This window comes from Oryzias latipes, chromosome 21 (assembly GCF_053564925.1).
Source record: "Oryzias latipes strain Hd-rR chromosome 21, Olatipes_Hd-rR_3.1".
In the NCBI taxonomy this organism is placed as follows: Eukaryota; Metazoa; Chordata; class Actinopteri; order Beloniformes; family Adrianichthyidae; genus Oryzias; species Oryzias latipes.
Genome location: NC_136257.1, coordinates 15,507,557 through 15,535,227, shown reverse-complemented (window position 1 = coordinate 15,535,227; position 27,671 = coordinate 15,507,557). Strand labels below are relative to the sequence as shown.

Genomic DNA, 27,671 nt, shown 5'->3' with positions numbered 1-27,671 from the left:
AAACTCAAACCCTCGCTTTTGTCTCTTTGGATTAAGACCTTTTTTATTTTTTTATCATTTTATCAATAATTCATACTTTCTTTTTTTTTTTAGCATTGATTAATTTTTGTTAAGTCAGGTTTGTGAATTTATGGCTGAGGATCTCCTGAAACTGTAATGTTTATCTGCTGACATTAAATCAACAGGTCTCTGTGTGATCTGTGAATCCTGCAGAGCAAATTATTGGTAAAAAGTTTGATTTTCTTTAAGATCTGTTCGTTAAAACAAAACAATAAAAGATTTAAAGCACATATTATTTTATGCTGCACAAGTTTTTGGGATTACATGAACAGCAATAATAAGCAAAATAATGATGGCTCACCACAGTAGAATCAATTTTTTTAGCAGAAGAAGGCTTTTTGACTTGTTAATTTTCACAGTGAAAACTCGTGAGCGTTTGTCCAAAGTAAAAAAAAATACCCATGAAAAAGTGCTATTTTCTCTTAATATTTCAACATTTATTGATTAAAATAAAACAATAGTTCAGATATAAATTATAAATTGTTACTTCCTGCTGGACGGAGTCGGAGCTCGGACATTTTTTTTTCCTGCTGCAGACATTTTAAACACGTTGGTAACTACGCTGACATAAATAAAAACAAAACTTGGTTTTATTTTAGCTGCTTTGCTGCTCCTTCTGGGTTTTACTCTGAGAGAAGCGGGCCAGAAGGGTTGAAAACGGCAGAACCCCGTTCAAACAGAACTGACACAAAGTCCATGTCTGCCTCCAAGCACCGTCAATATGAGACAGAGATGCCTGATTGGTTAGAATCTGGACCAATCAGCAGCTGTTTGATAGGCAGCTTTGTCACGCTAAACAGAAACTTAACTCAGCAAAATCAAAGATAGGAAAAAAGTGAGATGACACACAACAAATGCGAAAACTTTTTTGGCGTGGCAGTTATATAACGATAAGTCGCGATAAGAGTAGTCAGCAAAATCAAAGATGAGAAAAAAACCAAATTAGACACTACGCATGCAAAAACATGTGTTTTGCGCAAATAAAGTTTTGGAATGCAATAAAAATGTGAAAGCAATATAAAAAATAATTTAAAAGCAAATATTTAATATTTTTGTTAGTAACTTAGAAGGTTTTGTGTGCAACGTAGTGGCAGAAAAATCACTCCATACTTTAGATCAGTGTTTTTCAACCAGTGTGCCGCGGCACACTAGTGTGCCGTGAGAGATGGTCAAGTGTGCCGTGGGAAATTGCCCTCATTAACTGATCTAAAAATATTTTCCATCTCCATGATTTCAGCTCTCTGTTCATCCAAACAGGCCCTGATAAAACACTGAGGACTTAGGAATATAAAAGATCATAAAATACTTTTTCTTTGCATTTATTTTATTTTATTAAAGACATTTTGATAAGGTACCGCGATTCAGCTGCACCTTCAGCTGTATTTTGGAAACGTCCCGTCCCTTTAACTGTCTCCACCAATCATTCTTGAAGGCTTAATCACATGTCATCAGTCTGACCAATCAGAAGTGGTTAAAGTCTTCACTTCCTTGTCCCGATTTAGCTCGTAAAGTCGCTCAGTTCTAAAAAAAATAGCAGCTAAAGCTCGTCTTTAGCGGTGTAGCTTTCCACAGAATCCGGTATCAGACCGTGGAACAAGTGAACAAAACAATGAAGCTCCGAAAAGCAATCTCCGGCCGTTTTATGCACTACATCTCCCATGATGCATTGGGTTGTGAGAGTGACAGCGAATACGGAGATCTGTTGTTAAACGTCTTGAAACTGACGAACACACATCAAACTGTTTTTAAATCTTCTAACTTATCTTTTATTGCATCTTTTAGAAAAAAAAACAGCTGCAGTTTCCAGCTTTTTCTGCAACAATTATCTCAAAAATGCATGTGAGATTGCGGAGGGGCTGTAGATCAATACAGACTATGAGTTTCTCCTTTTTTTTTTTTAATTTTTGGATGCTGGTGTGCCGCGGGATTTTTTTTAAGGTTAAACTGTGCCGTGGCTCAGAAAAGGTTGAAAAACACTGCTTTAGTGGGTTAAATAAGCTGAATAAAATCCCCAAAGAGATTCAACCCCGTGTTAAGATACATTCCAATATCTTCTTACAGGTAAACCTTGAGCGGTTTACCTGTAACATACAGCGAGATTAATTTAAACATATCCAAGGGCGGAGCTACAGGGGCGCAAAAAGCTTTTGCCCCACACTTGCCCCCCTGATTTTTGAGTCAATAATAGCATAATTTTTGACAAAGTGTAAGAGATCATCAATCCAAGCTTCTTTACGCGTATAGAAAAATAACAAAAGCAAAGTTTTTAAATAAAATAAAAACATTAATAATAAAAAAACAGTAAATATGTATGGAAATTTGTATTTTTAATCCTTTCATTGTAATGACCTGGCACCCTTCCAAAGTCTTCTGCCCCCTCCTGCCCCCCATTTAAAATTTTCTAGCTCCGCCCTTGAACATCTTCCGAACCTGCTGAATGCCTTTTGGGGTAATTAGGTTGCTGGAGAACATCCTAGCTACTGTTGGGTGAAGGTGGGGTACATCCTAGACAAGTTGCAAGTCTGTTGCAATGTAACAAACTCACACACATGCACACCCAGGGGTAATTTAGAGATTCTAATTAACGTATGTGGGAAGGAGTGCCAAGAGAAAACTCACGCACGCACATGAAGAACATGCAAACTCCACACGGAAAGGACCCAGCTGGGACTCAAACCAGGAACACCTTGCTGGGACACGGGAGCGCTAACCTCCTCAAGCAGTTCCTTTGTGTGGATCTATTGTCATTTATTTGTTGTGTAGCCTGAGAATCTCCTGCAGCAGATAGAATAGATAGATGGATTCACGGAGACCTGGCACTAAGCAAAGACAGAAACGTTCTGCAGCACTGTGGCATTGCACCAATTTTAAACTCGCTGCATTGGCTCCCAGTGTGTTTCAGAATTGATTTTAAACTTCTTTTATTGGTTTATAAATGTTTTTATGGTCTTGGCCCTTCAAATTTATCTGATGTGATTTTAAAGTATGAGCCCTCGCAGACCCTGAGGTCCTCTGATACAGGCCTTTTGGTTATCCCAAAAGTAAGAACTAAAACCTACGGTGAGGCTTCATTCCGTTATTTTGGACCTCGCCTGTGGAACATCCTCCTAGAGAGGCTCAGGGCCACAGAGACTGCTCATGGTTTTAAAGGAAGGCTTATGACCCACCTTTTTAACCCAGCTTTTAGTTGAAATTAAGGAATATTTTTTATTATTTCTCTTTTTATAATTTGATATATTTTGTATTCACATTTACTGTAAAATATCGTTCTATTAAGGTTTATTTTTTAATTTTCTGGTTATTTATCTGTTTCAATTTTTATTTTTTTATTCCTTATACATTTTATTTGCAACTTCAGTGGGATCCTCCACATCAGTGACTGACTCTTCTCAGGGTCGCTGCAATGGGATCTCCCAGGTCTGGCTCTCATACTGGTAGATAGATCTGGAGGGTCCTAGGGTAGTGTAACCCTTGTGCTATCCTAGGCACTTTAACATTGGGAGTTGGGTCATCTAGACCAACTAGACAGTGCACTGAACCTTTTTTCTTCAATGATTTGTGATCTTCACTGGTGGACATGGATTACATGAAATCTTTCCACCTTTATCCACCTTTGTCATGGTAGGGAGAACACGTCAAAGTAAGGGTGGGGTCATCTAAGATAGCACAAGGGTTAAAGCAAATACAATGTGTAGCGATTATTCTTTCTTACTTGTTAATGGTAAGCTACTGATGTAGCCACGGCTGGGGCAGACTGACAGAGGGGTGGCTGCCAGTACGCGCCTACCGCCATTCAAATGCCAGTGAAGTGTCTCGCACAAGGACACAGTAACAGTTGACTGGGGATCGAGCTGCTGACCCTTCAATCGTTGGCTGACCTGCTCAACCACCTTAGCCACTGCCGCCACAGGCTTTAGTTTGAAAAAAAAATCTCTAGACAACAGTCTGAATTACAGACCAACTGCTACATTGCATCATTTTTCTTACCATAGTGTGTGTGTGTGTGTGTGTGTGGGTGGGGGGGGCACTGTATGGGTTTTAGACAAAATCTTTGTTTAATTTTTTGCCTTTTTGTTTTTCAAATTTGAATATGTTTTTATGTAAAGCACTTTGAGTAGCACGAGTTGGAAAAGCTATAGAACTGAACTCTGATTTGATTTGATTTGATTGGGGAGGGCTGACACTCTGGAGGTGTCAATTATTAGGATTATTCAGGATTTTTACCATCAGGCGAGACACCAGGAGACATTTTTGCAAATCCTCAAATGACTTCTTAGTTTGAAAAAAGAAATCTCAAACATTAAATTGAAATAACAGGTGGATCTAAAACAGCTCCCAGTTACATAATAGAGAGATATTTTTGAGCAAAATTCTCTAAATAAAAACCAGTGCCGAAATCCCAGTGGGAAGAATTCTGATGTGACAAATTCAGCTTGAAATGGAGTCCTCCAGCTCACATGGCTGCAGGCGTAATCATAATCATGTTTAGAACATTGCTTATGATGCTGAGTGAATTTAATCTGTTTTATGAGGGGGGTGGGTGGATGTTGGGGCGGCGGACAATTCGAAACGGTCTAATTTAGGAAGCAGCTGCAGATACAGGCAAGGACTCAAGTATTGGAGAGCAGTGTGCATACTGATAAAGAATTTACCATCCAAACTCTTCTCTGAGGAAAGAAGTGGTGAGGAGACGGAGACTGTCAGGAATAGGCAGGTGCCTTTCAGACAACACAGACTGAACAGGACTCAACGTGAAAACATCTCATTTGATCTGTCCTTTCTTTGGCAAAATAGGCTTTTAGTTTTCAAACAGCGTTTACAGTCGTCACAGTTAAAGATCTTACAGACTAATGCTGGTGGCCTGAATCAACAAGAGCAGCTGTACAGACTGTTGAAAATACATGTGAGTGGAGAAATTTTACTTCTCAAATCAAATTTCCCTTAATTGACCATCTGGTAATTATTTTAGATGGAACAATAATAATCAATAATAGTCATCCCTTGTGTCCACATTTTGGACTGGCAGTATAGGTTTAAAATTTATAAACTTTAAATTCAACATGATTTACCTTCCCAGTGATGCTCGAAGAGTTAAGAGGAGATAGATTGGTGAGTTTTGGAGCATGGGGTGAACAATCCAAAACATTTTGACCTATAATGATATGCATTCATAAAAAAAGAGTTCCGGTCTTTTTCTAAGTCAGCATATTTATTTTAATTATAGTGTCATATTTTTACAAATTCAAATTGTATGTCTATACATTTTTTTCTCCTTTTTTGGAAAATTAGGTTTTTCTTCTAAAATGACTCTTTTTTTTCTAAACAAACATTTTACACAGATCTTAAATATTTGTGAACAAAGTTGCAAAATTATTTAAACTTTAAAATCAAAGAAGACAGTTAAACAAAAAGAAGAAATTACACAAATAGGTTTTTAGCTATTTTGTCAGAAGGCAATGGTTGGCCTTAATCCAATTTTTTTTAAATTTTGTGGCATAAAATGTGCATTTACTGTATTTATTTCTGCACTTGCATCTTCACGTAATAAAATGAATATAGTATTTAAAAACAAAGCACATAATAATCCGCTGCGTGCAGATGCAGGGACGAAACTTTTCCTGTAGAGCACTGACATCTCCTGTTTCAAGGTTAGCATTGCGTCGTGCGTCTCTAATGACGTCATCACGTCGACCCAGACGTCGTTGGACTTTGCAGACGGCTGCAACGGACCGGCGGGGAAGTTTACCACGATTCTCCACGTCACTGTGATTCCCTGAGGTGAGTCCCGTATATTGTTCCTGCAGGTCATTCTATCTGATCGACAAACGTCACCAAATATGGAAAAGTTAAGCAAAGTAAAGCGCAGGGTCGAAATGAACGGATACCAGGACCGTGCTATGCTGCGCTTGCTAACCCCAGCACGCCCCCCATCACGCTTTTGGTACAGTCCAAAGTCCGTCCAGTTCTGAACTTGATTAATTGTTTGTAGTTTTTAACTCTTTATTTAACGCAGATAGAGCGATTAGACATATTTATGCATGTTTTAAAATAATTCGGCACATAAACTTTGCGTCTTTTAAGGCCCCTATTTGGATTATTCTTTATTTAGTTACATAATGTAACGATGGTGGAAAAAAGCCAGACTTTTGTGATCCAAGAAGTTTTTTTTAAATTCATAATTCAATGTATTATGCAATCGTCAATTGACAATTCAATTTGCAATTTGATCATACAATTTGAAAATGCATTTTTCAATTGACAATTATATATACAATTCAGGCCTGGAATATGAAACTACAATTTGTAATTTAGGATTCAACATTAAAATGTACAATTCAGCATGACAATTTAAAAAAGAAAATATTAAATAAAAACAAAAATCATTTGTCTTTTAAATTGTCATGGATTTTTGATGTCATAATTTAAATGACCATGCGTTTTGCAATTTACAATTCAAAATACAAAAATGACATTTCAGTTCATGGTTTCCTTTAAATTCATTTTAAAGTAACTTAAAATGTATTGCTTTTTAGAATTTCATGCTGTTAGTGTGTAGAATGAATTAGAAAAAAAAACGTCTTCCTGAATATCAAAATGCCTTTCATTTTAATAAAATTGAAATTTATTTTATTCATTGATCACAGTGTTAAGCACTGCAACTGTATTTCATATGCAAGTTGCTTTTACCCAAGCAAATTTATAGTGCTTTTATTTTGGGAAATTAAGAAATATTTGTTATCAAGGAACAGTCAATACTGTATGATTTTTACAACAAATACTTTTCAGGAAAAGAAAAAATAAATAGAATGAATTTGCCTTAACCAATAAGGTCCTTAAAGTATGATTAAAAAAAGAATAAATGGAGGAAATGCTGTTTATTTTTAATGTAGCTTCTCTGGTACTTTTTAAATGGTTCAGGAGCCTGATCGGTGTTTGAACAGGTGCTTCAAAAATGAAGGGGGAAAAAACCCACTAATTCTTTCTAGAAACAATAAATTGTGATCAGGCAGCATAACAGGATAAAGGAGAGTGCTTTAATGTGGCTAAGATGCTTTATGTACAGTACAGACCAAAAGTTTGGACACACCTTCTCATTCAAAGAGTTTTCTTTATTTTCATGACTATGAAAATTGTAGATTCACACTGAAGGCATCATAACTATGAATTAACACAAATGGAATTGGAATTACATACATAACAAAAAAGTGTGAAACAACTGAAAACCACCGATCCCACCTGGGGCTGGGATCGGCCCTTCCCTGGCTCTGGGGCGGGACGGGACAACCCTCTTGGGGCCCCCGGTCGCTCTGGGTGTCACCCGCTTCGGCTGCGGGGTCTGGGGGGGGTGGGGTGGGGGGTCTTGTCGGCCCTGTCCTGTGAGGGGGCATTCTGGGGGAGGGGGGGGCACTATTGGTACGGGGCAGGGGGGGTTGACGGGTCGGGGTCTCCGCTGAGGCCATCGGCGGTTTCCCCGGCCGGTTGGCTGCCTCGGTCCCGTCAAGGCCTGACCAGAGCTCTTCTAGGGCCGGCGTTTGGGGGTGGGGGCCTGGGCTTGCTCCGGGGGGGGGCAGCGCTTTCTGGCTCCTCTCTCTCTGTGTGGGGGGGTGGTGCTGGGCCTGGGGTGTCGGCGCCTCCGGGGGTGGGGCCCCTGGGCTGGGTGGGCCTGGCCCCCTTGCTGCGGGGGGGGGGGGGCGGGCGGGGGACAGCTGTTTGACCACCGGGGGACAGTCTATCAGCTGTCCCCAACTTACCCCCTTCCTCATATAACCTCATAATAGGGTGAGGGGGTGGGGGGCTTAGCCTGCGATGAGCCTTGGGGGGGGGGTTTACTAGGCAGTGGCCCCCCTCCTATGGTTGCCGTATGGAGTGGGCCCCCCCTCTTTCGGTTTTGTTTGCACCTTAGACATGTAGGGCCCTTGGTAGGGGGGGTGCTTGGACATCACTGCCAGCAAGCAGCGGATGTCCTCCTAGCACCCTACCCGCCAATTTTAACCGCACCTTAGACATTTAGGGCCCCTTGGTGGGGAGGGTGAGGGGACGTCACTGTGAGTAATCAGGAGATGTCCCCTTAGTGCCCTACCCGCCAATTTTAACTGCACCCCCCTTAGTACACACACCCCTCCCCCCCTCAATATATACATCCCAACATAAACACACATACACGCACACACATTTTGCAAGGAAGGTGGGACCTGGGTCCATCTGTCCCCTACCTCTTCCCTGGTGGGGGGTACGGGCCCCTTTGCAACGGCGGCTGTGTCCCCGGGGTGCCGGCTTCCTGGGCCCGGCGGTGCTCTCTCCGCGCGGTGGGGGGGTTCACATTACATCTGAGCCGGGGGTGTCTGGTCCCTGGGGGGTGGGTTCTGGTCCTTGCTCCTGAGTGCTGGGCCCCGCCAAATTTCCAACTGTGGCCGAGCCTGGTCGGGCCATATTTACAACACCCCTTGTGGGCCCTCTTTTTTTCCCCGGGGTTCCCCCCTCCTGGGCGGGGGCGGCGGGCCCCCTGCCTCGCTCCTCCCTGGACCAACCGTGGGTCGTGCGGATGGCTGCCTGGAGTGCGGAGCGGGTCTCCCTTGGGGGGTCCTGGCTCGTACCTTGGGTTGGGGCGGGGGGATGCCCGGAACTCCTGGGTGGTGGTGGGGTGCTCGTTTGGGGCTGTGGGCGTCCTTCTCCGGTGGGGCCCTGCGTTGGGTTCTCCCGGCGCGGCGGGGGGGCTGCTCTCCTGGTTGGTTCGGGGCGGCGCTCTCTTTCCCTCCGTGCCTCCCTGGCCTCTGGCTCTGGGGGCCTTGCGGCGGCCCTGCTGGCCCTGGCCTGGGTGGCGGGCTTGGTCGCCCGGGCGGCGGTTGTTCCCTGCCGGTTCCCGTGTGGCGTTGGGGGGATTCCGGCTGCTGCTGCGGTGGGGGTCTTGGGGTGGGGATGGCTGGGCACTCTCCCTCCTTCTTTTCACGTTCCACCATCCATTTTAGAAGAACATAAACACTCACCTGAGCACTGGTGTTAGCTCACCTTTGCACTAACAGTTTGCATGACTGAATGACTGAAATATTTCACACTAGTTGGTTTTAAGGCATAAGTATGCGTGTGTGAACACTATCTGTTTTGTGTACATGTCGACAGGTGGACATTTTTGCAGCTAGCAGGTGTGTTTATAACATTTGAGTGTGTGTGTGGACGGGCCCCGCCCTTTTTGTACTGCATTTGAACCTTACCATAATGATTAACAACTAGTAAACTTATTGCTGTATGCTGCTTCATGGTCTTATCCCCCTTCCCCTCCTATTATCACCCCCCTACCCCCCCTCTCTCTAGCGTCCCTCTCTCTTCTTCCCCTCTTTCCTTCTCCGTCCGGTCCAACACCAAAGATTTTCAGACATGATTGAAATTAATAAAGTTTGGCCTCAATTACAAAAGGGGTTTATTCAGACATACCTTTGGTTTGTCTGAAGATTAATAACCCTTATTGTTAAAGCAAAATATGTCCAACACAAGAGGCCCTCAGCTCTCATCTGTCTGCCCAGCTGTTGGACAGGACAAGTTAAAAAAAAAAAAAAAAAAGAAAACATGTGATATTCTAGGTTCTTCATTGTAGCCACCTTTTGCTTTGATCACTGCTTTGCACACTCTCGGCATTCTCTTGATGAGCTTCTGGAGATAGTCACCTGAAATGGTCTTCCAACAGTCTTCAAGGAGTTCCCAGAGATGCTTAAAACTTGTTGGCCTGCAATGGAACTGCAATGGAAACCTTTTGCCTTTACTCTGCAGTCCAGCACACCCCAAACCATCTCGATTGGGTTCAGGTCCGGTGACTGTGCAGGCCAGGTCATCTGGCGCAGCACCCCATCACTCTCCTTCTTGGTCAGATAGCCCTTACACAGCCTGGAGGTGTGTTTGGGGTCATTGACCTGTTGAAAAAGAAATGATGGTCCAACTAAACACAAACCGGATGGAATAGCATGGTGCTGCAAGATGCTGTGGTAGCCATGCTGGTTCAGTATGCCTTCAATTTTAAATAAATGCCCAACAGTGTCACCAGCAAAGCACCACCACATCATCACACCTCCTCCTCCATGCTTCACGGTGGGAACCAGGCATGTAGAGTCCATCCGTTCAACACAAAGACACGGTGGTTGGAACCAAGAATCTCAAATTTGGACACCTCAGACCAAAGCACAATTTCCACTGGTCTAATGTCCATTCCTTGTGTTATTTAGCCCAAACATGTCTCATCTGCTTGTTGCCTTTCTTTAGCAGTGGTTTCCTAGCAGATATTCTACCATGAAGATTAGCTCTGCTTGGATAAAGTCTAAGCATTTCAGAGGAGTGAATTAAAAAAGAACATTTCCATCTACTGTCAGACTTTATGTCTTTGTTGTTCCTGCTTCTGTGTGCAGATCAAGGATGGCTCTCACCCAGGTTTCCTCCAACAAGTGTGCCGGCGGCTTGCAGAAGGTTTTCGAGCACGAAAGGTTTAGCACGGCGCCGCCGTCCACTCATTTACATGAGAACTGGAGGCAGAAGGACGGCTACACTCACGCTTGTGTTTCTTCTGCAGTGTCGAGCTGAAGTGTAAGATGAAGTTTGCCGTCTACCTGCCTCCCAAAGCTGAAACGGACAAATGTCCCGTCCTGTACTGGCTCTCCGGTGAGTGTCCATCTTAGCAGTCTGCTTTGAGTGATTCCTTCTGAATATTACAGTGAACGATATACCTGGTAGTGATCATTCGTTTTTGAAAGCTGAAAAACCCTCCATTAAAATCCTGGAGAGAAATAGTTGAATGTCGAGTTGTAGACCTGTTTCTGTGTTTGATGCTTTTGTCTTGTCATCTTGTGACATCACGTGTTGGTTGCCCCTGTGGCTGCAGCCTCTGATTGGTGGTCTCTGCCCGTTTCCCTGCAGGCCTGACATGCACAGAGCAGAACTTTATCACCAAGGCCGGCAGTCAGCTGGCTGCTGCCGAGCACGGCCTCATCATCGTGGCTCCGGACACCAGCCCACGTACGAATGCGCTCACACACGCAGTGTGTGCCTGCAGGGATCTCCAGGGTTTGGGATGGTGGTAACGGCAGTCGCTCTTCCCTCAGGCGGCTGCGGCATCGAGGGCGAAGATGAGAGCTGGGATTTCGGCACAGGAGCAGGCTTTTACGTTGACGCCACTCAAGACCCGTGGAAGACCAACTACCGCATGTACTCCTACGTCACTGAAGAGCTGCCTAAACTGATCAACGCCAACTTCCCCACCCATCCTGACAGGATATCCATCTCAGGTCACTCCATGGGCGGACACGGAGCGCTCATCTGCGCACTAAAGAACCCCGGAAAATACAAGGTGCCCTCGCCCCCCCATCAAACCATTTTATCTTTTGGTTGCCTCTGGGTGATGAACAGCTCTGTGACATTTTTTGAAGAATCAGCAAAAGCAAACTTTAGATTTTTGTTAACCATGCCCACATTCCTAATAAAGTCATAACGTTTCGTTCAGCTTGATCCAAGGATTCATGGTTCTAAAATTTCTGGTGAAATCAGAATCGCTTTTGTGAACTCGCCACCTAAACGCTGTTTAAAATCTACAAACTTTCAAACCAACATTTAGATTCTCAGTGATGCTGGAGGAGTTAGGATGAGACAGATCTGTGAGTTTTTTTCTCAAAGGCTCAGTAAGAAAAAGAACTGGGAAAGCAGACTGGTCCTTGCGGTCCAGGGCGACTGCCGGACAGAATGACAAACACAACTGAGGCAGAAACAGGGAGGCAGAAAAATGCGTGAGCTGACTGATGGTTTAACTCCTGCAGGCTGTGTCGGCGTTTGCCCCCATCTGTAACCCCATGCAGTGTCCGTGGGGGCAGAAGGCCTTCGCGGGATACCTGGGTTCTGACAGATCCACTTGGGAGGTGAGATCGCAGCGGAGTAAGGGTTCATCTCCTGCTGACAGATAGATGCACTGTGGCGTTTTGTCTTTACAGGCTTTCGATGCCACTGTGTTGGCGGCGTCGTACTCAGGCCCCCAGCTTGACATCCTGATCGATCAGGGACGGGATGATCAGTTCCTGTCTGCCAGCCAGCTTCTACCCGACAACCTGATCGCTGTCTGCTCCGAGAAGAAGATTCCCGTCGTCTTCAGGCTGCAGCCGGTCAGTTCCTGTGTTTTCTCTGCATTATCACAGAGGATTCTTTTCTGTAATGAATCCTTCGTATGTGGAGCCTAATGCCTGTTGATTACCAGCAGCAGAAGCTAAAGGTTCTTCTTCCTGCAGGGCTACGATCACAGCTACTTCTTCATCTACTCCTTCATAAGCGACCACATCAAGCATCACGCCAAATACCTGAACGCCTGATCTGCTGGGGGTCCCGCCGCTCTGCCTTCTACAGCTCTGAGTCTTGTGATCAAAGGTTTTCAATAAACAGTTGATGCTTTCAGAATAAATTCCTTCAACTGCCACTTTTTTAAGTAGTATAAACCGAAGTATAAACCGGCCATAAGGATGACAGACTGTCAATTTCTTTTCAGGGGGACAAACCTACTAAATCTGCAAGGGGTCGAATACTTATTTGCTGTATACGTATGTATTCTGTATATCTACTTTGCTTTAAGGCCCAAAGCGCTTTACTGTCACAGTCCCATTCACACACACTGGTGTGATGTGATGTGATGTGTGAGGAGCAATCTCAGGTTCAGGGTCTCGCTCAAAGACCCTTAGACACATGGGCAGGAACCAAACCTGTGATTCTCCTATCAGAGGTCGACCACTCTACCTCTGCACCATAGCTGCCCCAAAAGAAACCTCAGTCGGGTCAGAATCTGACATGTGATGTTTTTACTGATAAGTGATGAGGAGTACAGCACAGTATTTACAGTATTCACAGCAGTTAAGGCGGCGTTACACGGACACTTTATGCATGCTGTACAACAATAACACAAAAAGACACAGAGTTACAAAATAATATGATACATGACCAACAGTAGAAAAGTAGCAAAAATGATTCTCCCAGAAAAGTAAAAACGTGATGGGTTCCGATTTTTATTAGAGGTCAAAACAAAGAAACTAGTTTAAAGTGCAGAATCTGTCTGGATGTTTGGAGAGCATGAACCGGACTGTGGAGTTCAATCAGGGATCAGAGCCCTCACGGCTTCTGTTCTTTGTTATGTGAACAGGGAGGATTTTCACTGCCTTAATACTAGGTTTTATTTTCAGACAAAGCTAATTCAGTCTCTTAAACCACATAAGCAGTGATTTAAACTGAGCAAAGGTTTATCTTTCATTGATAACATGAGGAATTCTAACATTAAAACACTGTTTCTTAGGCTGAAACAAAAACCAACAAATGTCTTTCAGGGGAAAACTGACTTGAGCTTTCGTAAAAATACTCAATCAACAGGAGGAGGTTTCAAATCTCCTAAAAACTATGTTTAACACTAGCTCTGTTACCATTGACTATGAAATTCCGATAATAAATTTGCCTGTTGGAAACACAATTTCAAAAAAACTCCAATTTGTCATAAAAATCTTTATGCACTTGAAAGGAGTTGGTTTTTGACGCGTATCAAAACTGATATATTTAACAAAACTGCAATGGAAACACTGTATTCTAATGAAATGAGTCACATGACCAACAACCGGATGGCAATGCGCTTCTTGGTAGGAACTGGCTGCTTTGGGCACTGCACAGCGGGTGACACAAAGAGGTCCCACAGTATCACACAGCTCATCAAAAATTGAGTGTGTCATGCTGTTGGATCCACAGATCCTCAGTAAAATCACCAACGATTTCCCTAAATGGCTTCATCTGTAGCCCCTCCCCATTAAGGAGCTCGCCGCTCAATGGCCTGAATAAGACGCCGACGTCTCCTTTTATAGATGATGAGCGCTAGTGCCATTGCAGAAATTTGAATGGATCAAAGTATTGTTTACATCTGTCGCTGTTTCTGAATAACTTATTGCGTAAGATGTTTGTGTTTATTCACATAGGAACAGTAGAATTGTGTTTTTTTTTTACATTCCTAGAATGTTGATAGTTTTGCGTATTTGTGTCATGGAAACAGCTACTAAGAGTCCTGATTTTTCTCTTTTCTTTAGGCCGAGAGGAAAATAATTTCTCTTTTTCCTCATAAAGCTGCCTGTAGTGTTGAAATACATAAAAAATGGGATTTCAGAGGATTTGCAGAGCATACGCTAAAAAAAAAACTAGGTTGAAAACTACAGAAGAAAGTTTTAACCCAACAATCAGAACTCCCACTGATAAACAATCTGTACAGAGCAACAGGCCATTTAAATAAGCACATGTATCTGATAAGAGGACACCTCTTGATAGAAATCTGTCCAATGGAAGCACTACTTTCCATTATTACTGTTATATTTCTCCTCTCTCTAATTAACTGCTGAATCTTTAATGAGCTCAAGCTGTGGATACCAAACTGTACACAAAAACAAACAAACAAACAAATAAAAAACAAAGGGTCTCAGTCACACTGGCCTGATTTTTTTTAAAATTTCTCCTGCATCTTTGAATCAGGAAAATCTCAATACAACGTTTGATGGGTTTTAAAGAGGCACTTTTGCTTTGACGACCTTTTCTGCTCATACTAGTGTTCAGGGACAGAAACCATTGGTTTGGATGAAGTTAGATGACGCATCTCCAGAGCAGACGGGGATCGGATCAGATCCAGCTAATCGGGTGGACTCGGGTGAGATGGACCTAGTCTGTCACCAGATGACCTGCTGGTTTAACGCCAGCTTGTCAGCTCCATGGCTGACAGGATAGAACATCAGTGAACCCCTTCCTTTCTGGAACGTGTCTAACATTTGAGAGTGTTCCCGTGCTTACACGGAATAACAATTAAGCAGGCATTTTTTAATAAATCCAACCCTGAGACTCCCACTACAACTGCATTGATATTAACTCTACATGGAGATAGATTTAAGATCAACAGGTAGAGAAAACTTTGGTGTGTGTATGATTGTGTTACATTGAAAGGACTGAGAACAGGGCTCATTTTGTAGAAAGTCCATTTGTGGTATAACAGTAAAGAACATTGGTTTCACTTATTCCAAGTGCTAAATGGAACCATTTCCAAGTACTTCTTAGAATACCTCTACTTATTGGTCTCAACGTAAGTGAAAGCCCTAAACCACCTAAACATCATGCAGCATTTGCTGCTCTCTGGTTTATGTTCTCATCTGTTAGAGCAATGAAGGAGACGATGAACTAACTTCACTAATTTACCTACTTTCTGTTTTCCTGCTGGAAAACTATTTGATTTTCAATCTTTAAAAAAAACAAAAGATTTTCCTAATTTATTTCAAAATTCTTTGTCACATGACACTTAGGATATAAGTCAACTCGTCTAAGAAGTAGATTATAGTTGGTTTGTTAGTCATTCTATTGGTCAGAGTAACCATTCTTGCTTTGCAACCTTTTTTAACATTTTCTTGATAAATACAGTTTTTTTTTATGTGGTGAAAGTTATTCAAGTTACAAATTGGCTAATCAGATACCTCAATGAAAGTAGGTGGTGCTCGCTGGCCGAACGCTGGAAACGTTTGATTGACAGATTCTCTTGAGCCCACTTTCAAGTAGTGTGGCCATCCAAAAAGGTCACTCATGATTAGCCAGAGTGGTCACTACAGAAACGTTGACTTAGAACAATCACTGCTTACTGATGTCATCTGGCTCCAACACTGCAACAGCTGTGTGGTGGAAAAAATGCCGACTGATTCGACCCTACATGGTTGGAGATGGAAGTAAACCATTTTTAAAGGACAACAGTTCTTATATACAGTCAACGGTTGGCACCCAATGCCCCTTTAAAACCCTGACATACCAAAAATTCTAACAAGACCAAACACACAACCACACACGCAAACACACAAACAACATTGACACTGCCTGCTTTAGACTGAGGCATCAACCACGTGGTAAACGAACCCCCCTGAGTCACCAGGTCGGTATCTCCCTCCACCTGTTGGAGGTGCTTTAGCAGGAGATCCTGCCCCCTTCCGACAGTGGAGGTTCAACCCTCAGTGGAAAAAGTGAGACGCTGTCAGAGGATCAAGACCCCCCGCTGTGGACGAGCCCATCTCAGCAAAATAAAGTCAATTCACGAAAGGTGTCGTGTTTTTGTCCTCTGATACTGCTCAGTGATCCTCCCCCTTCCCCAAACCTCACAAGCCCTGCTGTCAGAATGTCCCCTTAGAACATAGACAGTAGTGTTTAGCTGTTTTTTTCCGTTTAGTCAAAATAAACTGCGCATCACAGAAACTGAAAAGCTCCAGGTTACCACTCACAGGTGAGGGTCCCCGCAGTGTCAGGTGGGGGGCACAAAGAGCACCACACCGTTTGAGGACAACTTTAGAAAGCATTTATGTAAAATATATTAGAGAAAAATAGTTCTGGGCTATATCTTTCTGAATATACAACTCAAACTTTTTTTTTTTTTTTACTTCTATTTTTATCATAAATATATGTTCAAGTTTAAATATAAATTGAAGGTAAAAGTCGTCTCCCTGTGCAACCTGCAGGTTATGTTAGAGTGCATTGGCATTTAAAACAAAATCTAATCGTTTTTGGTTAAATACAGAAACTAGTTTTTTTTCAATGAAGGTTTGATGGATTTTTTCAAACACTTTCGATGTTTGTAATGACCAAATGCAGGAACAGCAGAGCATGGATAAAACTACCCATTTTAGCGAAAAACTAACTAAACAAAAAGCTTTTCGTCTTCACACATTCATATTTCCATGAAGGGTGACTTTTATGAATTCATAAATGTTCTCTGATAAATCAGTTGCATCGACTGGCTACACGGTGGCGCTCTTGCCTCACAGCAAGAAGGCCCCCGGTTCAAGTCTCAGCTGGGGGACCAGAAGCAGAACAGCAATGGGGGACTTTTCTGTGTGAAGTTTGCATGTTCCTCCCGTGCATGCGTGGGTTCTTTCTGGGGACTCCGGCTTCCTCCCACCATCCAAAAACATGCTTCAAAGGCTGATTGGTTATGAATGTGAGTGTGTATGGGTGTGTGATTTGTGGCCCTGTGACAAACTAGTGCCCTGTCCAGGATGTCCCCAGCTTTCGCCCACGAGTGGCCAGGATAGGCTCCAGCAGCCCGTGAACCCGAAAGGGACAAAACGGGTTTAGAAGATGAATGATGAATGAGTTACATCAACAGTCTAGAGTTGCTGCACTTCAGATTGTAGTTTTGTCCCAAACTCAAAACCTCTTCTCACTGAATAACCGGCAAATTGCATATTAAGATGTATTTTGGTTTCATTCTTAAAAAAAAAAAAAAACAGAGAGCAAAACACTTTTCCTAAATACTTCACAGAAAATATTCAGTAGAAACAAATGTGTCATCTGTACACAGTTTAGAAACTTATTTAGAAGCTTTTGACATATGTGCATAGATAGCGTGTTCTGGAGATGCCTGAAAGGTTTAAACTGATGTGACGCGGCGGCTCAGCTCCAAAAGAAACATATAATTAAACTAAACATTTGTTTAAAAAGGCTGACCTGACTGAGGAAAGCTTTTGGGAGAAAAATGGGAATTTTCAGGAAAAATATGTCAAATTCATTAAGTAACTGAAGAGAGAATTGAGATATACTTATTGCTTAAAAAAATGCTTTGTGATAAAACAAAGGAATATTTTTTGTTGTGAAATAATGATATTTTCTCTCCCATTTAGAGAAGGGGAATAAAAATTGCCAGTGTTAAATTCACTAAACCGAGTCAAAAAAAAAAAAAGGTGAAGCTGTATTTAGACCTTTCAATTCCTCCGAATAAACAAGAGGAAACATGGTTGGCCGTCACTCACCTCCCACTCCAACTCTATAACAGAGAAACATCAGAGATTGGTTTGACGTTTTCTCCAGGTAAAAAGTTTCCTCCGGTTCATTTGATCTGTGCTCGGCGTGATCTTAAGACTTCCCCTCGTGAATTGTCATATCACTTCTGCTGGTTCCTTCTCTGCATGAATAAATACACAGCCAACGATGCAGAAAGGCCACAGAAGTGAGCTGCAAACTCCAGAAGATCCTTTCAGGGTGTTGGCGCCGTCGGCCCCCCGTGCTCACGTCAGCAGGGGCTGTTTGGAGGGGACCTGCTCCACCAGAGCCTGCACTGTCATGCACAACTTCACGAGACCCTTCTCCTCCAAGATGTGATGGGGGAGACACAGTTTGTCCTGGGAGAGCACAGTCGAGATGGGGGGAGTAAACAGGAGGGGAGGAAAGATGGAAGTGTGGGAGGGAAAAAAAAGTTGGTTTAGACTCTCAAAAATGAACCAGAACTGTGAATGTTTTTAGATTTTTTTTCTACTTTAAATTTATCTTCTACTTTAAAAATCCCACTCCCATCATCTTTTGATCTATTCTAAAAGTGTTCTCAGTAGTTTTTAAATGCTGATTATGCCGTTTTAACAACAATCCCAAAACCTGTGTTGTTTTCTAGGACATAGTTTCTGCAGAGCAGCAGGAGTTCAATAGAAATTCATTTCTGAGATGTGAGCGTGACTGTTGGCACAAAGCAACCCCATCAAACCCCAAGAAAATGCCGAGCAACATCAGCGTTATCCAGACGTACAGTTTGGATCCAGATTCCAGCTCAGAAGAGGAAAACAAAGACGTACATGGATCTATTTGTTTGTAAGTGGATAAATCAGAATGGAGCGGAGAAGGGAGCTTGTAACTCTCCCAGCGCATTTTCTACCTCACAAATAAGCTCTTTTTTTCAAATGACATTTTTCGTCTGTTTCAGATTTACGATAACTTGAATAAATAAATACTCAGAAATGCAATTTTGAGCTGAATTTTCTTTAATAAATGCCCTCCATCATCAGTTAAAAAAAATGCCACAAGAACATGTTAAAAACACCAAATACATGATTTTCATTAGAGTGAATCTTTAATCTTGTTTATAAGTTTAATTTCTGCCAAATTTGTGCAGCCTCCAGGAAATAGTCAGAGCCATGCACATCAACTTTAAACTAGATTTAGATTTAGAAGAAATCATAATTAGCTGAGATTTTATGCAAAGAAAACTTATTATACATTTAGATTTGTTGAATTGAAGAAATAAGACTGAGTACATTTGTAACAAATAATGAAGCAACCACAAAAATATCAGTATTTTTAAGTCTGTATTAAAATAATTGAAGTTGCCCAATCTATTCCGCACAATGACACAGATCAGTAATAGGCATTAATTACAGAAAAAAAAACGTGTTTACAATTGCAATTCAAGGTCAGTTTTTAATTTCAATAGGCTCACTGAGTTTTCTTTTTTCATTTCAGTTGAGTGAAGTTTATCCAAAACGCCACACAGAATCTGGAACAAACACCAGCTGTGTTCAGATGTGCAGAATGACTTTACTCGAATTAGAAATGATGCCGTAAAACAGACAAAACAAAGAAGCTTGTGTCTGTTCTCTGACCTTCCTGAAACTTCTCCAGACCTCTGTGCTTGTGTACCTTTTATCGTGCGAGTTGCAGCGTCTCAGTCCCAGTATTCTCAGTATTCACTGGAATAATAATAATAATATCAAATGGGATTTATTGGAGAAAAGAATGAGGCTTCACAGAGCAGACAGTTTATGAGACAAAAAAAGGAGTCAATTTAGCATAAAGGTTCCCTCATTTCAACATGAGTTGGCATCAGAACCACACAAATCACAGAAATGGATCTTTTTCTAAAGTTGAGAACTGGTTAATTTCAATATTAGCTTGTTTTTTTGTGTGAAATACTCTTAAAAACAACAAAAAACCTCATGGGAGGAAAAGGTGGCATCAACAACCAACAGTACAGCTTAAATGGTTTCACTAAATTATTGAAAACACAACATCAGCTGTTAAGAACCTATTTCAGAAGTTGAGACGAAGTGATAATCACAGAAAATAAAACAAGACTTTTGTTTTTGTAAAAACAAAACTTAAAGTACCCCTTAAAAAACCTGCATGTCAACATTTACTTTGCATTAGACCACGCAACATTTCACAGCAAACTACTCCCCAAATATAATAATGACATAACCTTTTAGTTAACCAGCCCTTCAGATCTTCTCCATGTTTCATGTCAAAAGGCAAACCATGGATGTCTCATCATAGAAAAAAATATTTTTACCATAGTTTTAAACATTTAAGTAGCAAGTCTAAATATTTGTGCAAATACTAAAATACACCCAGTTTGACTATTGGTGATCTTATAAAATATGGCTTTGAATTACACGTAAGGGGAGATCAAAGCTTTAAAGCCATACAGGAAACGGGCGTCTGTAGGCTTGTGCTTCCTCAGACAGTTAGCTATAATGCAACATTTCATGAAATTACAAAGCCCCGCCCATCAGCCAGGCTGGAGCGCCTCAGTGCTGGATGTCCTTGAAATGTCCTCATGTAAATAAAAACACAAATGTCTGTACAGGTTTGAAATGTGCCGTCTGTGCAGAAATACGTGGGAAAGTGCTGTTGGGTGCAGTGTCATTGTCTGCCACTGGGGGCTGGCTTCAAAATGGTTTCGGCCTAATCAGGCTCAACACTTAGTAAATCTCCCTGCTGATCAACAAATACTACCATTAAATAACATTCTGTTTATAAATAAAAGAAAAAAGATGTTAGTTCTCAAAGTACAAAAAAAGGTTTTGGGTATTTAACAGAAAACTAAGGAACTGTGCTTCTCCTCTTCTATTTTGTGTTCTTAAATAAAGAAGAGGTCTACAGAAAGATGTCATGTAGGTCATGGAAATCACAGGTTTTTGCCTGTTGTGGTTTCTGTTCATGGATAGAAACAAATCCACAATTTTAGTTTCTGTCCTCGTGCTCCACAAATCAGAGTTTATTTGCTTTATCACAAACCTATGAATAAACTGTCAGACTTGAAAAACAGAAAAGCAGTTCCCCTGATGTACATGTATGGCTGTTCATTTACCATTGAGATGACCTAATCCAGTTTCAACCAGACTTTGGAGGAATTCAAAACCCTATTACAGTCAGAAAAAATAGGGTGACGTTAAAGGCGGACTTTTGTTTCCAGCCAACAGTTTTCTAGAACATCATGTGGGACTACAACTGACTTTATCGACTAATCTACAGATTAATTTTTTAATTAGTTATGACTGTTGCAGCATTTATTTAGGCTCCTACTTCTCCCATAGTATTGAGACTACAAAGATCTGGTCTATCCAGTATTCCCCCCATGAATCCGGAGAATCCGCATATACGGAGAACCATCCCCCACCCCTACAGCAGAAGAAAGTCAATCACTGATCCTTACTAATCAGAAACCTTTCTGAAACTTTTCTGATGCTTTGTAAAACAGTTATTAAAGAACATTTGAATACTGATTAACATTGTTTACGGTTTTTTTCCCTTCAGACTATACCATAGTGTACTTCATAACACACATGTGCCTTAAAACCAGGAGCCCATGCTTCCTCCTTCATCAGTTAAGTGTGGGAAGTCATCTTCCTCCAGAAGAGGCCGGTTTCATCCACGATTCATTCATTTGGATGATAATTATTCCCCACGATTATCTTCTTCAGCGTATCAGGATATTTTCTTCAGAGTCAGCTGACACCATTTCTCTGTGCGGGGCCACAAACTTCGGTCAAAGCAATTCAGGAACAGGTGGAACTAGCTGTTAAATATTCTTTAGCAGCTGGCAAGGAAGGACGGCGGGCTTTTCATCTCCGCTCCTCTCCTCCCTCGCAGCACCTCCTTCGGACGCAAAAGTCTCATACAAGCGTCTGGAGCTAAGTTTTTGTGATGAACCGGAGGGGACAGAAAAAAAATGCCCGAATACGCGAAACAGCAAATATTGAAACGCGAATAAGTGGGGGAACACTGTACTTTTATTTCAGATGCTATTAAAAAGATTTAGATAAGAAACTGAACCAAATTTGCTGTTTTTTTAAATTTGGTCTTTGATATATAAACACCTTTATTTTTTCCCCATTTGAGAAAACTAATTAGTTCCCTTTAGGGTTTAGTTTCTACAATTCTGCTTTATAAATGTGTAACTTATCGGAAACATGTAAATATAATGTAAATAAAAATATTATCAAACAAAGTGTTAGTAGATTGTAATGGGGACAATTTAGCCCCTTTAACACCTGAGATGTCCAGTATTAATGTTCTTAGACTTACCATAACTTTCCAACCATTAACACAATCATTCCAGCAGATTCTGAAGCAGAGAAAAGCGGCTTTCTCTGGTTGGAAAGTTTTGGTACAATTACGGAGTGCGTGTTCTTTCTGGTGACATCTCAGGAGTTTAAAGGGTTAAGAATATTCCTAACTGACATGGGACTGTTTGTGCTCAAAGAAAAACTCTGGATTATTTGCAAATATTCATTTTGTCTGGGCTTGACTTAAGACTTTGCGATTCCCATGTGTTTTTTTTTTGCAGAATTAAATAAATATGTGCTCACAAAAGCAGTTTCTACAAGTCCTTAGAGTTTTGTTGAGTGTCATTATTTGGCTTTTCTGTTTTTCCTTTTATCCATTCTATCATTTTGCTACCATTTCCTCTAAAAAACTAAAAGTAGGTGGTTTTATAATCCCAGCAATAGCTGGATCGCTGTGGCAAGAAAAACTACTGTTGTTGGAATGAATCTGTTTTTTTCAGCGTACTGACAGCAAAATGAAATTTTGCCATATGTTTATTTTCTGTGCAAGTAATGAAATCAGAGTCGTGAAATGAGCCAGTCTAGCCCTAGTATTATGTTAGCGACACATGACTGCCAAATAAATAAATGCATCCGGCCACATCAACAATCGGCGCTTCTGCAAAAAAGGAATAAAAGAAAGGAAGGAAAAGCTCTCCATGTTCCTCAGATGGCATCACTACTGTGCTGTTGTTTCTCATGTCAGTTCATTGCAAAGTCAAGCAGGAACGGAAGGCGGGGGCGGAGTTATTTGCTCATGCTGACCTTTGCATCTCGGGAAAGGTATAAAGGGTCAAGAGCCAGTGAACACGGAGGAAGAGATGGCGGCTCTGCTGCCCCGTGTGACATTTAAAATAAAGAGGAGGAGCAAGGCAGCAGGAAGGCTGGGCTGTTGTCATGGTAATGTCAGTTCCATCCAACTATAGGCCATGAAGAGCAGAACAAGGCAAAGAATGTGAACCAGACTGGAGCCAATCACATCCCAGATCTGCCAAGCAGGGGCCGGAGTCTGAGTAGTAACTGAAACCATTGAAGGAGGAGTGTCTGACGCTTGGGAGGGGGCGGGGTTTGAAGTCAAGACTTTTTTGTCTTGTTTCAAGTCCAAACAAGTAGTTTCCAAGGCAACCAGCGCCCCAACTGTTGCACAGACAGGCTGCAGACGGCACTGGATGATGTCATAAGGCGAACAGAGGGATGACTGGCGCCCCCAACAGAAAGAAGGAGGGAAGAAATCAATGATTTGTCAGGTAAAAGAATAATCATGGAATGAATAGAAAAAAGAGAAAGAAAGAGGAAATAGAATGTTTGAAGACAGAAAAAGATGAAGAACTTGACAGAATGAGTTCATATGAGGGGAGAAAGCAAAAATAAATACAAATCCAGGTAGGACGGGATGAGGTGATACAACAGGGATGATGGAGCAGAAAAAGTATGATACAGATCAAATGAATCAAAGATTTGCAATTGTTTAAGGAGAAAAAATTAAGAGTGTGAGGCAAAACATGAAAGAAATGCAACACAGAGAAAAAAAGATCAACAGAGGATCAGAAAAAACGAGAAATATGATGATCGTAAAAGATGGAGAAATGTAATGATAAGTAAATGAGGAAATTAGGTTTTGGAAACAAAGAAAGGAAACATATATATAAAAAAAGATCAAAAACCAAAACTTAGAAAAAAAGAAAAGAAAAACACCAAAAAAGAACAAAAATCAAAAAACAGGATGACAGGGAAAGGTAAAAGATATTTTGCAATCCAGCCGCAAAGTAAAAGAAGAGAAGAAAGAGGCAAGAGATTAACCAATGGAAGCAAAGGTTAAGGGTCACTAGTCTACGGTTAGAAGAAGGAGGGACAAGCAAGGGTTACCACGGCAACAAGCAGGGATGCTTACTGAGAGGATGATGCACAGCTCTGCAAAGCCTTTTCTCTCCCAGTAAGCAACCCAGAAAACGAGGGGTGAGGCTGATGGGAAACCAGCGCCACAGTCCAGCATGTGAGCAGAGGTGCTGTTCGCCTGTCAGCTCAGAGGAAGCTTCGCAGGGGGGCTGGCAGAAGAGCAGGCAGCTGCAGCTGGTTAGCAAAGTTCACACAGAGGCGAGATGCAGTCGGCAAGCAGCGATGGAAGCTCAGATCAAGAGCGGAACAACACAAGAAAAACGCAGTCGCTAAAAAAAGACCAAATCCTGTCGGTCTTACAGAGAAAAACAACATGACAACAACTGAGAGAGCAGAGGAAAGGAAGTCAAAAAAACCATGAAGGACAACAAACATAATCTGACCTGGACCGTTTTAAAATGACAAAACAACAACCCTGCAGTGTTGCCTTCAAAAGTTTATTGCTTTTGATTAATTAAAGGGTTTTGGATGAAAATATTTTAATGTTTTAATATGGCAAACAATGAAAGACTTCAGTCTGTCCAAAACCAGCTGAGGGAGTTCACGCCATTGACTGTATATTAGAGCTGGGGTATGTGACCCCTCCCCCCTCACGTTCAACACAGGAAGTACCCGCTGGTTCCAAGAAGCTAAAATCCCATAGATTTTTCTATAGAAATAAATGTTACTCAGTCAGTCTATTGGTCAGAATAACCATTCTTGCTCTGATACCTTTTTTTTTTTAACATGTTCTTGATAATTCTACATTTTATATTTTTTCTGTAGTTCATTGATAAACTGATCAATCAGATGTCCCAAAAACAGTATGTGGTCTCACTTAAAATGTTCAAACTGGTAGGGGGTGTGGACGTCCAGCAAGCTCATTCCTGATTGGTAAGAGTGGTTGCCATGGAATTGATGACTGAGACCAATCACTTCGTACTTATGTCTGGCTCCAACTTTTGTTTGAATCCAGCCTTTGTGTCACGAAAAAATGGCAACTGAATTGACATCAGTTGGTTGGTCATTTTCTATGGGTGACATCCCACTCACTTGATCCTGTTCTCATATACAGTCAATTGTTCCACCTAGTTCATTTTTTCTCTTTTATGAAGTTGCTTCGTTCACACAGCCCTCGACAAAGTGAGTTTATGCAGTCACTTCCAATGACAAGTCTATGTAAACGAGCATAAATGCGTGTTTCGGGCTGCCGCCTTTAAAACTCTAGCTAAACGCATAGGTACGTAGGTTTCTACCACCATTTTTGGGCCCTGTTTACTGAATGTGTGGCCTATAAACTTACATGGCAAGTTAAAGAGCTCAAACATTGACCAATCAGGGACTCAGGTTTGGTAGTCACGGTGCCAAACCGTTTGAAAATTGTTCATGGAGGAGAAATTAATGGACACCAAGTCCTTCAGAAATCAGAATAAAGCTATGAAAGAAAAAGCCTGGGGCAAGATTCGCGGGATTTGCACCGCTTGACATTTCGCACCAAGCCTCTTCCAACTGTAGGGGGCTGACATGCGCTAGAAACCAGTTGAAAAAGAAGAAGCCCCTCCCTGCTCACACTGTGTTAACCAAGAGCTAAATGCGTGTTCAAGAACCAATGTTTGGCGCGTTCTTGCCACGTGTCACATGCCCGGTGTGTACGTAGTTCTGCTGTGAGATGATCTGCCCTGCCTCCTGACTTTAGCTGCTGAAGCACCTCCTTCTCTTTAAGACAGACATGGCAATAAAACCATTTTTTTTTTAAAAGTCACACACTTCTTAAAGAGATTAATTTAAACAAAACCATGATCTGCTTATTAAAACTGGGTCATTTGTTGTATTTTTCATCATTTATGTCTTTATTTTTAGCCCAAAAAGATTTACAATTAGTGATCAGAATAGATTATCAGAGATTCAGAACAAAGACTGAATTAGTCTTTGAAAAACGTGCTCTGTTCCTTTGATCATTGTCATTAACACATGCATCATCATCATCATCTTAACTAATCCTCAACTCAGAGGTCCTAAACTTCAGAAATGTCTCATAGAAAATGAAAAACACACACAGACAGGGGTGCACATTTGAACCCGGCAGCCGTGGTTCAGACCAGCGTTGGTGTTTGGACCAAAGCCTGTCATGATGGGAAGCTGCAGGCGGCCATGACAGCAGTGATGACAGCAGCATTACATGTTGGCGTTAACAAACCCATTTGAAGCAATGAGGAGACGGGAGGAGGGAGGCAAAAGAAAGCAGGCCGGGAAGAAGGCTGAGCTCGTCTCCAGCATCAAGCTTTAAGTGGAAAGACAAAGTTTCCTGAACTTTTATATTTGCCACAGATAACCGGAAACGAGCAGGGATTAAACAACAGCCTTCCTCCCAGTTCTGCTTCCCGGTTCTGTGTCCTGCAGGAGACCTGAGAGTCAGTTTTCATCTCTGGAGACAACGTGCTGACACTGCTTTGTCTGAACCCTTTAACACACATTCTTCGCCTACCAAAACTATTCAACTAAGTTTGAAGAGTTAAGCAATAAACAGAATTCGGAGGAAAGCAGCTAACTTCATGTTAGTAAAGTGTTGCATATTGGTGCAAAGCCAATATGAATAGCCACTTTTCTCTGAATCAGCTGATTTACAGAGATCATGTAAACGGTGGAAACATATCAAAGAGCGTGTGATTTCAATCTCACCGGTGACATTGCTGGTGTTAAAGGGTTAAAAACAAAGTGTACTGCTATTTTTGTTTTTTTGATTTGTATCAGCAGGGACGGAGATCACTGTAGACCTGAGGGGGTTCTCCCAATCAAGAGGTGTATTCAGGTTGGAGGTTTGAATCCCACTTTTTGAGTTCAATAACTAAACTAGGCAGGAGGGAGCAGTATTTAGGAGGAAGAAGTTACCCCCCCCAGATGACAGTGATGGTGTCTGAGTCCTGAGAGGAGCTTAACTCACCGCTGGTACACCGATTTTTCTGCAAGCGTCCAGGAAGTTTTCCACATTTCTTCGACACTTGGCCATGCTGAGTTTGGGCTGAAGACACAGAATGACTTTAGACGCATTATGAAAACCAGTTGAAAAGTGTGTGGGCCGGACGTGTGCAACATACCACCGCCGGGGAGGGAACGTGGATGCTGGCGACCGAGCGCGGCCGAATGTGGTTGGCCAGATGGCAGAGAACGACGCCGTCCATTAGAGACGACCCGAGGTCTTCGGGGAGGACCACTTTCAGCCTGCTCTCAATGTTCTGAGGGAGGAAGAAGAGTAAACAGTAACGTGAATGTGTCTTCATGGTGGGACACAGAGTGTGACCCTATATAGCAGGGGTGAGCCGAAAAATCAATTTCGTGATATTTTATTTGGTGATATTTGTATCGATTTCAAATGCTGTCAGACGATATTTATTTATCTATTAATGAGCACCCTTCAGCGTCTGACTCTTGTTTTCCACATAAACCTTATCTGCTAGTTAACATCACGGCCCACTGAGCCACATTGAGCAGCTCTACACTGCGACCAAAACAACTACAAGATGTTGCGATAACCAGCTTGTGTTAAATGTTTTACTTGGGATGGGTACCGAACCGAAACTCTGTGCCATGTTC

At 41.9% G+C, this 27,671-nt stretch overlaps 2 protein-coding genes across 18 annotated transcripts in view; one reads left to right on the top strand and one right to left on the bottom strand.

The window, feature by feature from the left end:
• The window catches only part of esd (esterase D/formylglutathione hydrolase), a 38,658-nt gene extending 20,059 nt beyond the window's left edge, over positions 1-18,599 (top strand). The window contains exons 2-11 of one of the 4 annotated variants that reach the window (XR_910869.4): positions 5,709-5,838; positions 10,452-10,526; positions 10,613-10,701; positions 10,957-11,055; positions 11,142-11,386; positions 11,850-11,948; positions 12,021-12,188; positions 12,312-12,447; positions 12,566-12,617; positions 18,500-18,599. Coding sequence is in view for 1 of the 4 variants with exons in the window: in XM_023950905.2 (XP_023806673.1) it covers positions 10,459-10,526; positions 10,613-10,701; positions 10,957-11,055; positions 11,142-11,386; positions 11,850-11,948; positions 12,021-12,188; positions 12,312-12,392 (849 nt within the window). In the remaining 3 variants the exon portion in view is untranslated. Of the gene's footprint in view, positions 1-5,697; positions 5,839-10,451; positions 10,527-10,612; positions 10,702-10,956; positions 11,056-11,141; positions 11,387-11,849; positions 11,949-12,020; positions 12,189-12,311; positions 12,482-12,565; positions 14,523-18,499 lie in introns of those variants that run through there. The other 3 variants (XR_013652697.1, XR_910868.4, XM_023950905.2) reach the window with 3 other exon arrangements.
• lrch1 (leucine-rich repeats and calponin homology (CH) domain containing 1) overlaps positions 12,858-27,671 on the bottom strand; it is a 123,278-nt gene continuing 108,464 nt past the window's right edge. For 4 of the 14 annotated variants that reach the window (XM_078939573.1, XM_078939577.1, XM_011489507.4 and 1 more), the window contains 3 exons: positions 27,176-27,313; positions 27,022-27,099; positions 12,858-18,233 (listed from right to left, as the gene is read on the bottom strand). In XM_078939573.1, the coding sequence (XP_078795699.1) occupies positions 18,120-18,233; positions 27,022-27,099; positions 27,176-27,313 (330 nt within the window). In that variant the 3' untranslated portion in view covers positions 12,858-18,119. Of the gene's footprint in view, positions 18,234-18,845; positions 26,475-27,021; positions 27,100-27,175; positions 27,314-27,671 lie in introns of those variants that run through there. The other 10 variants (XM_078939571.1, XM_011489505.4, XM_078939570.1 and 7 more) reach the window with 8 other exon arrangements.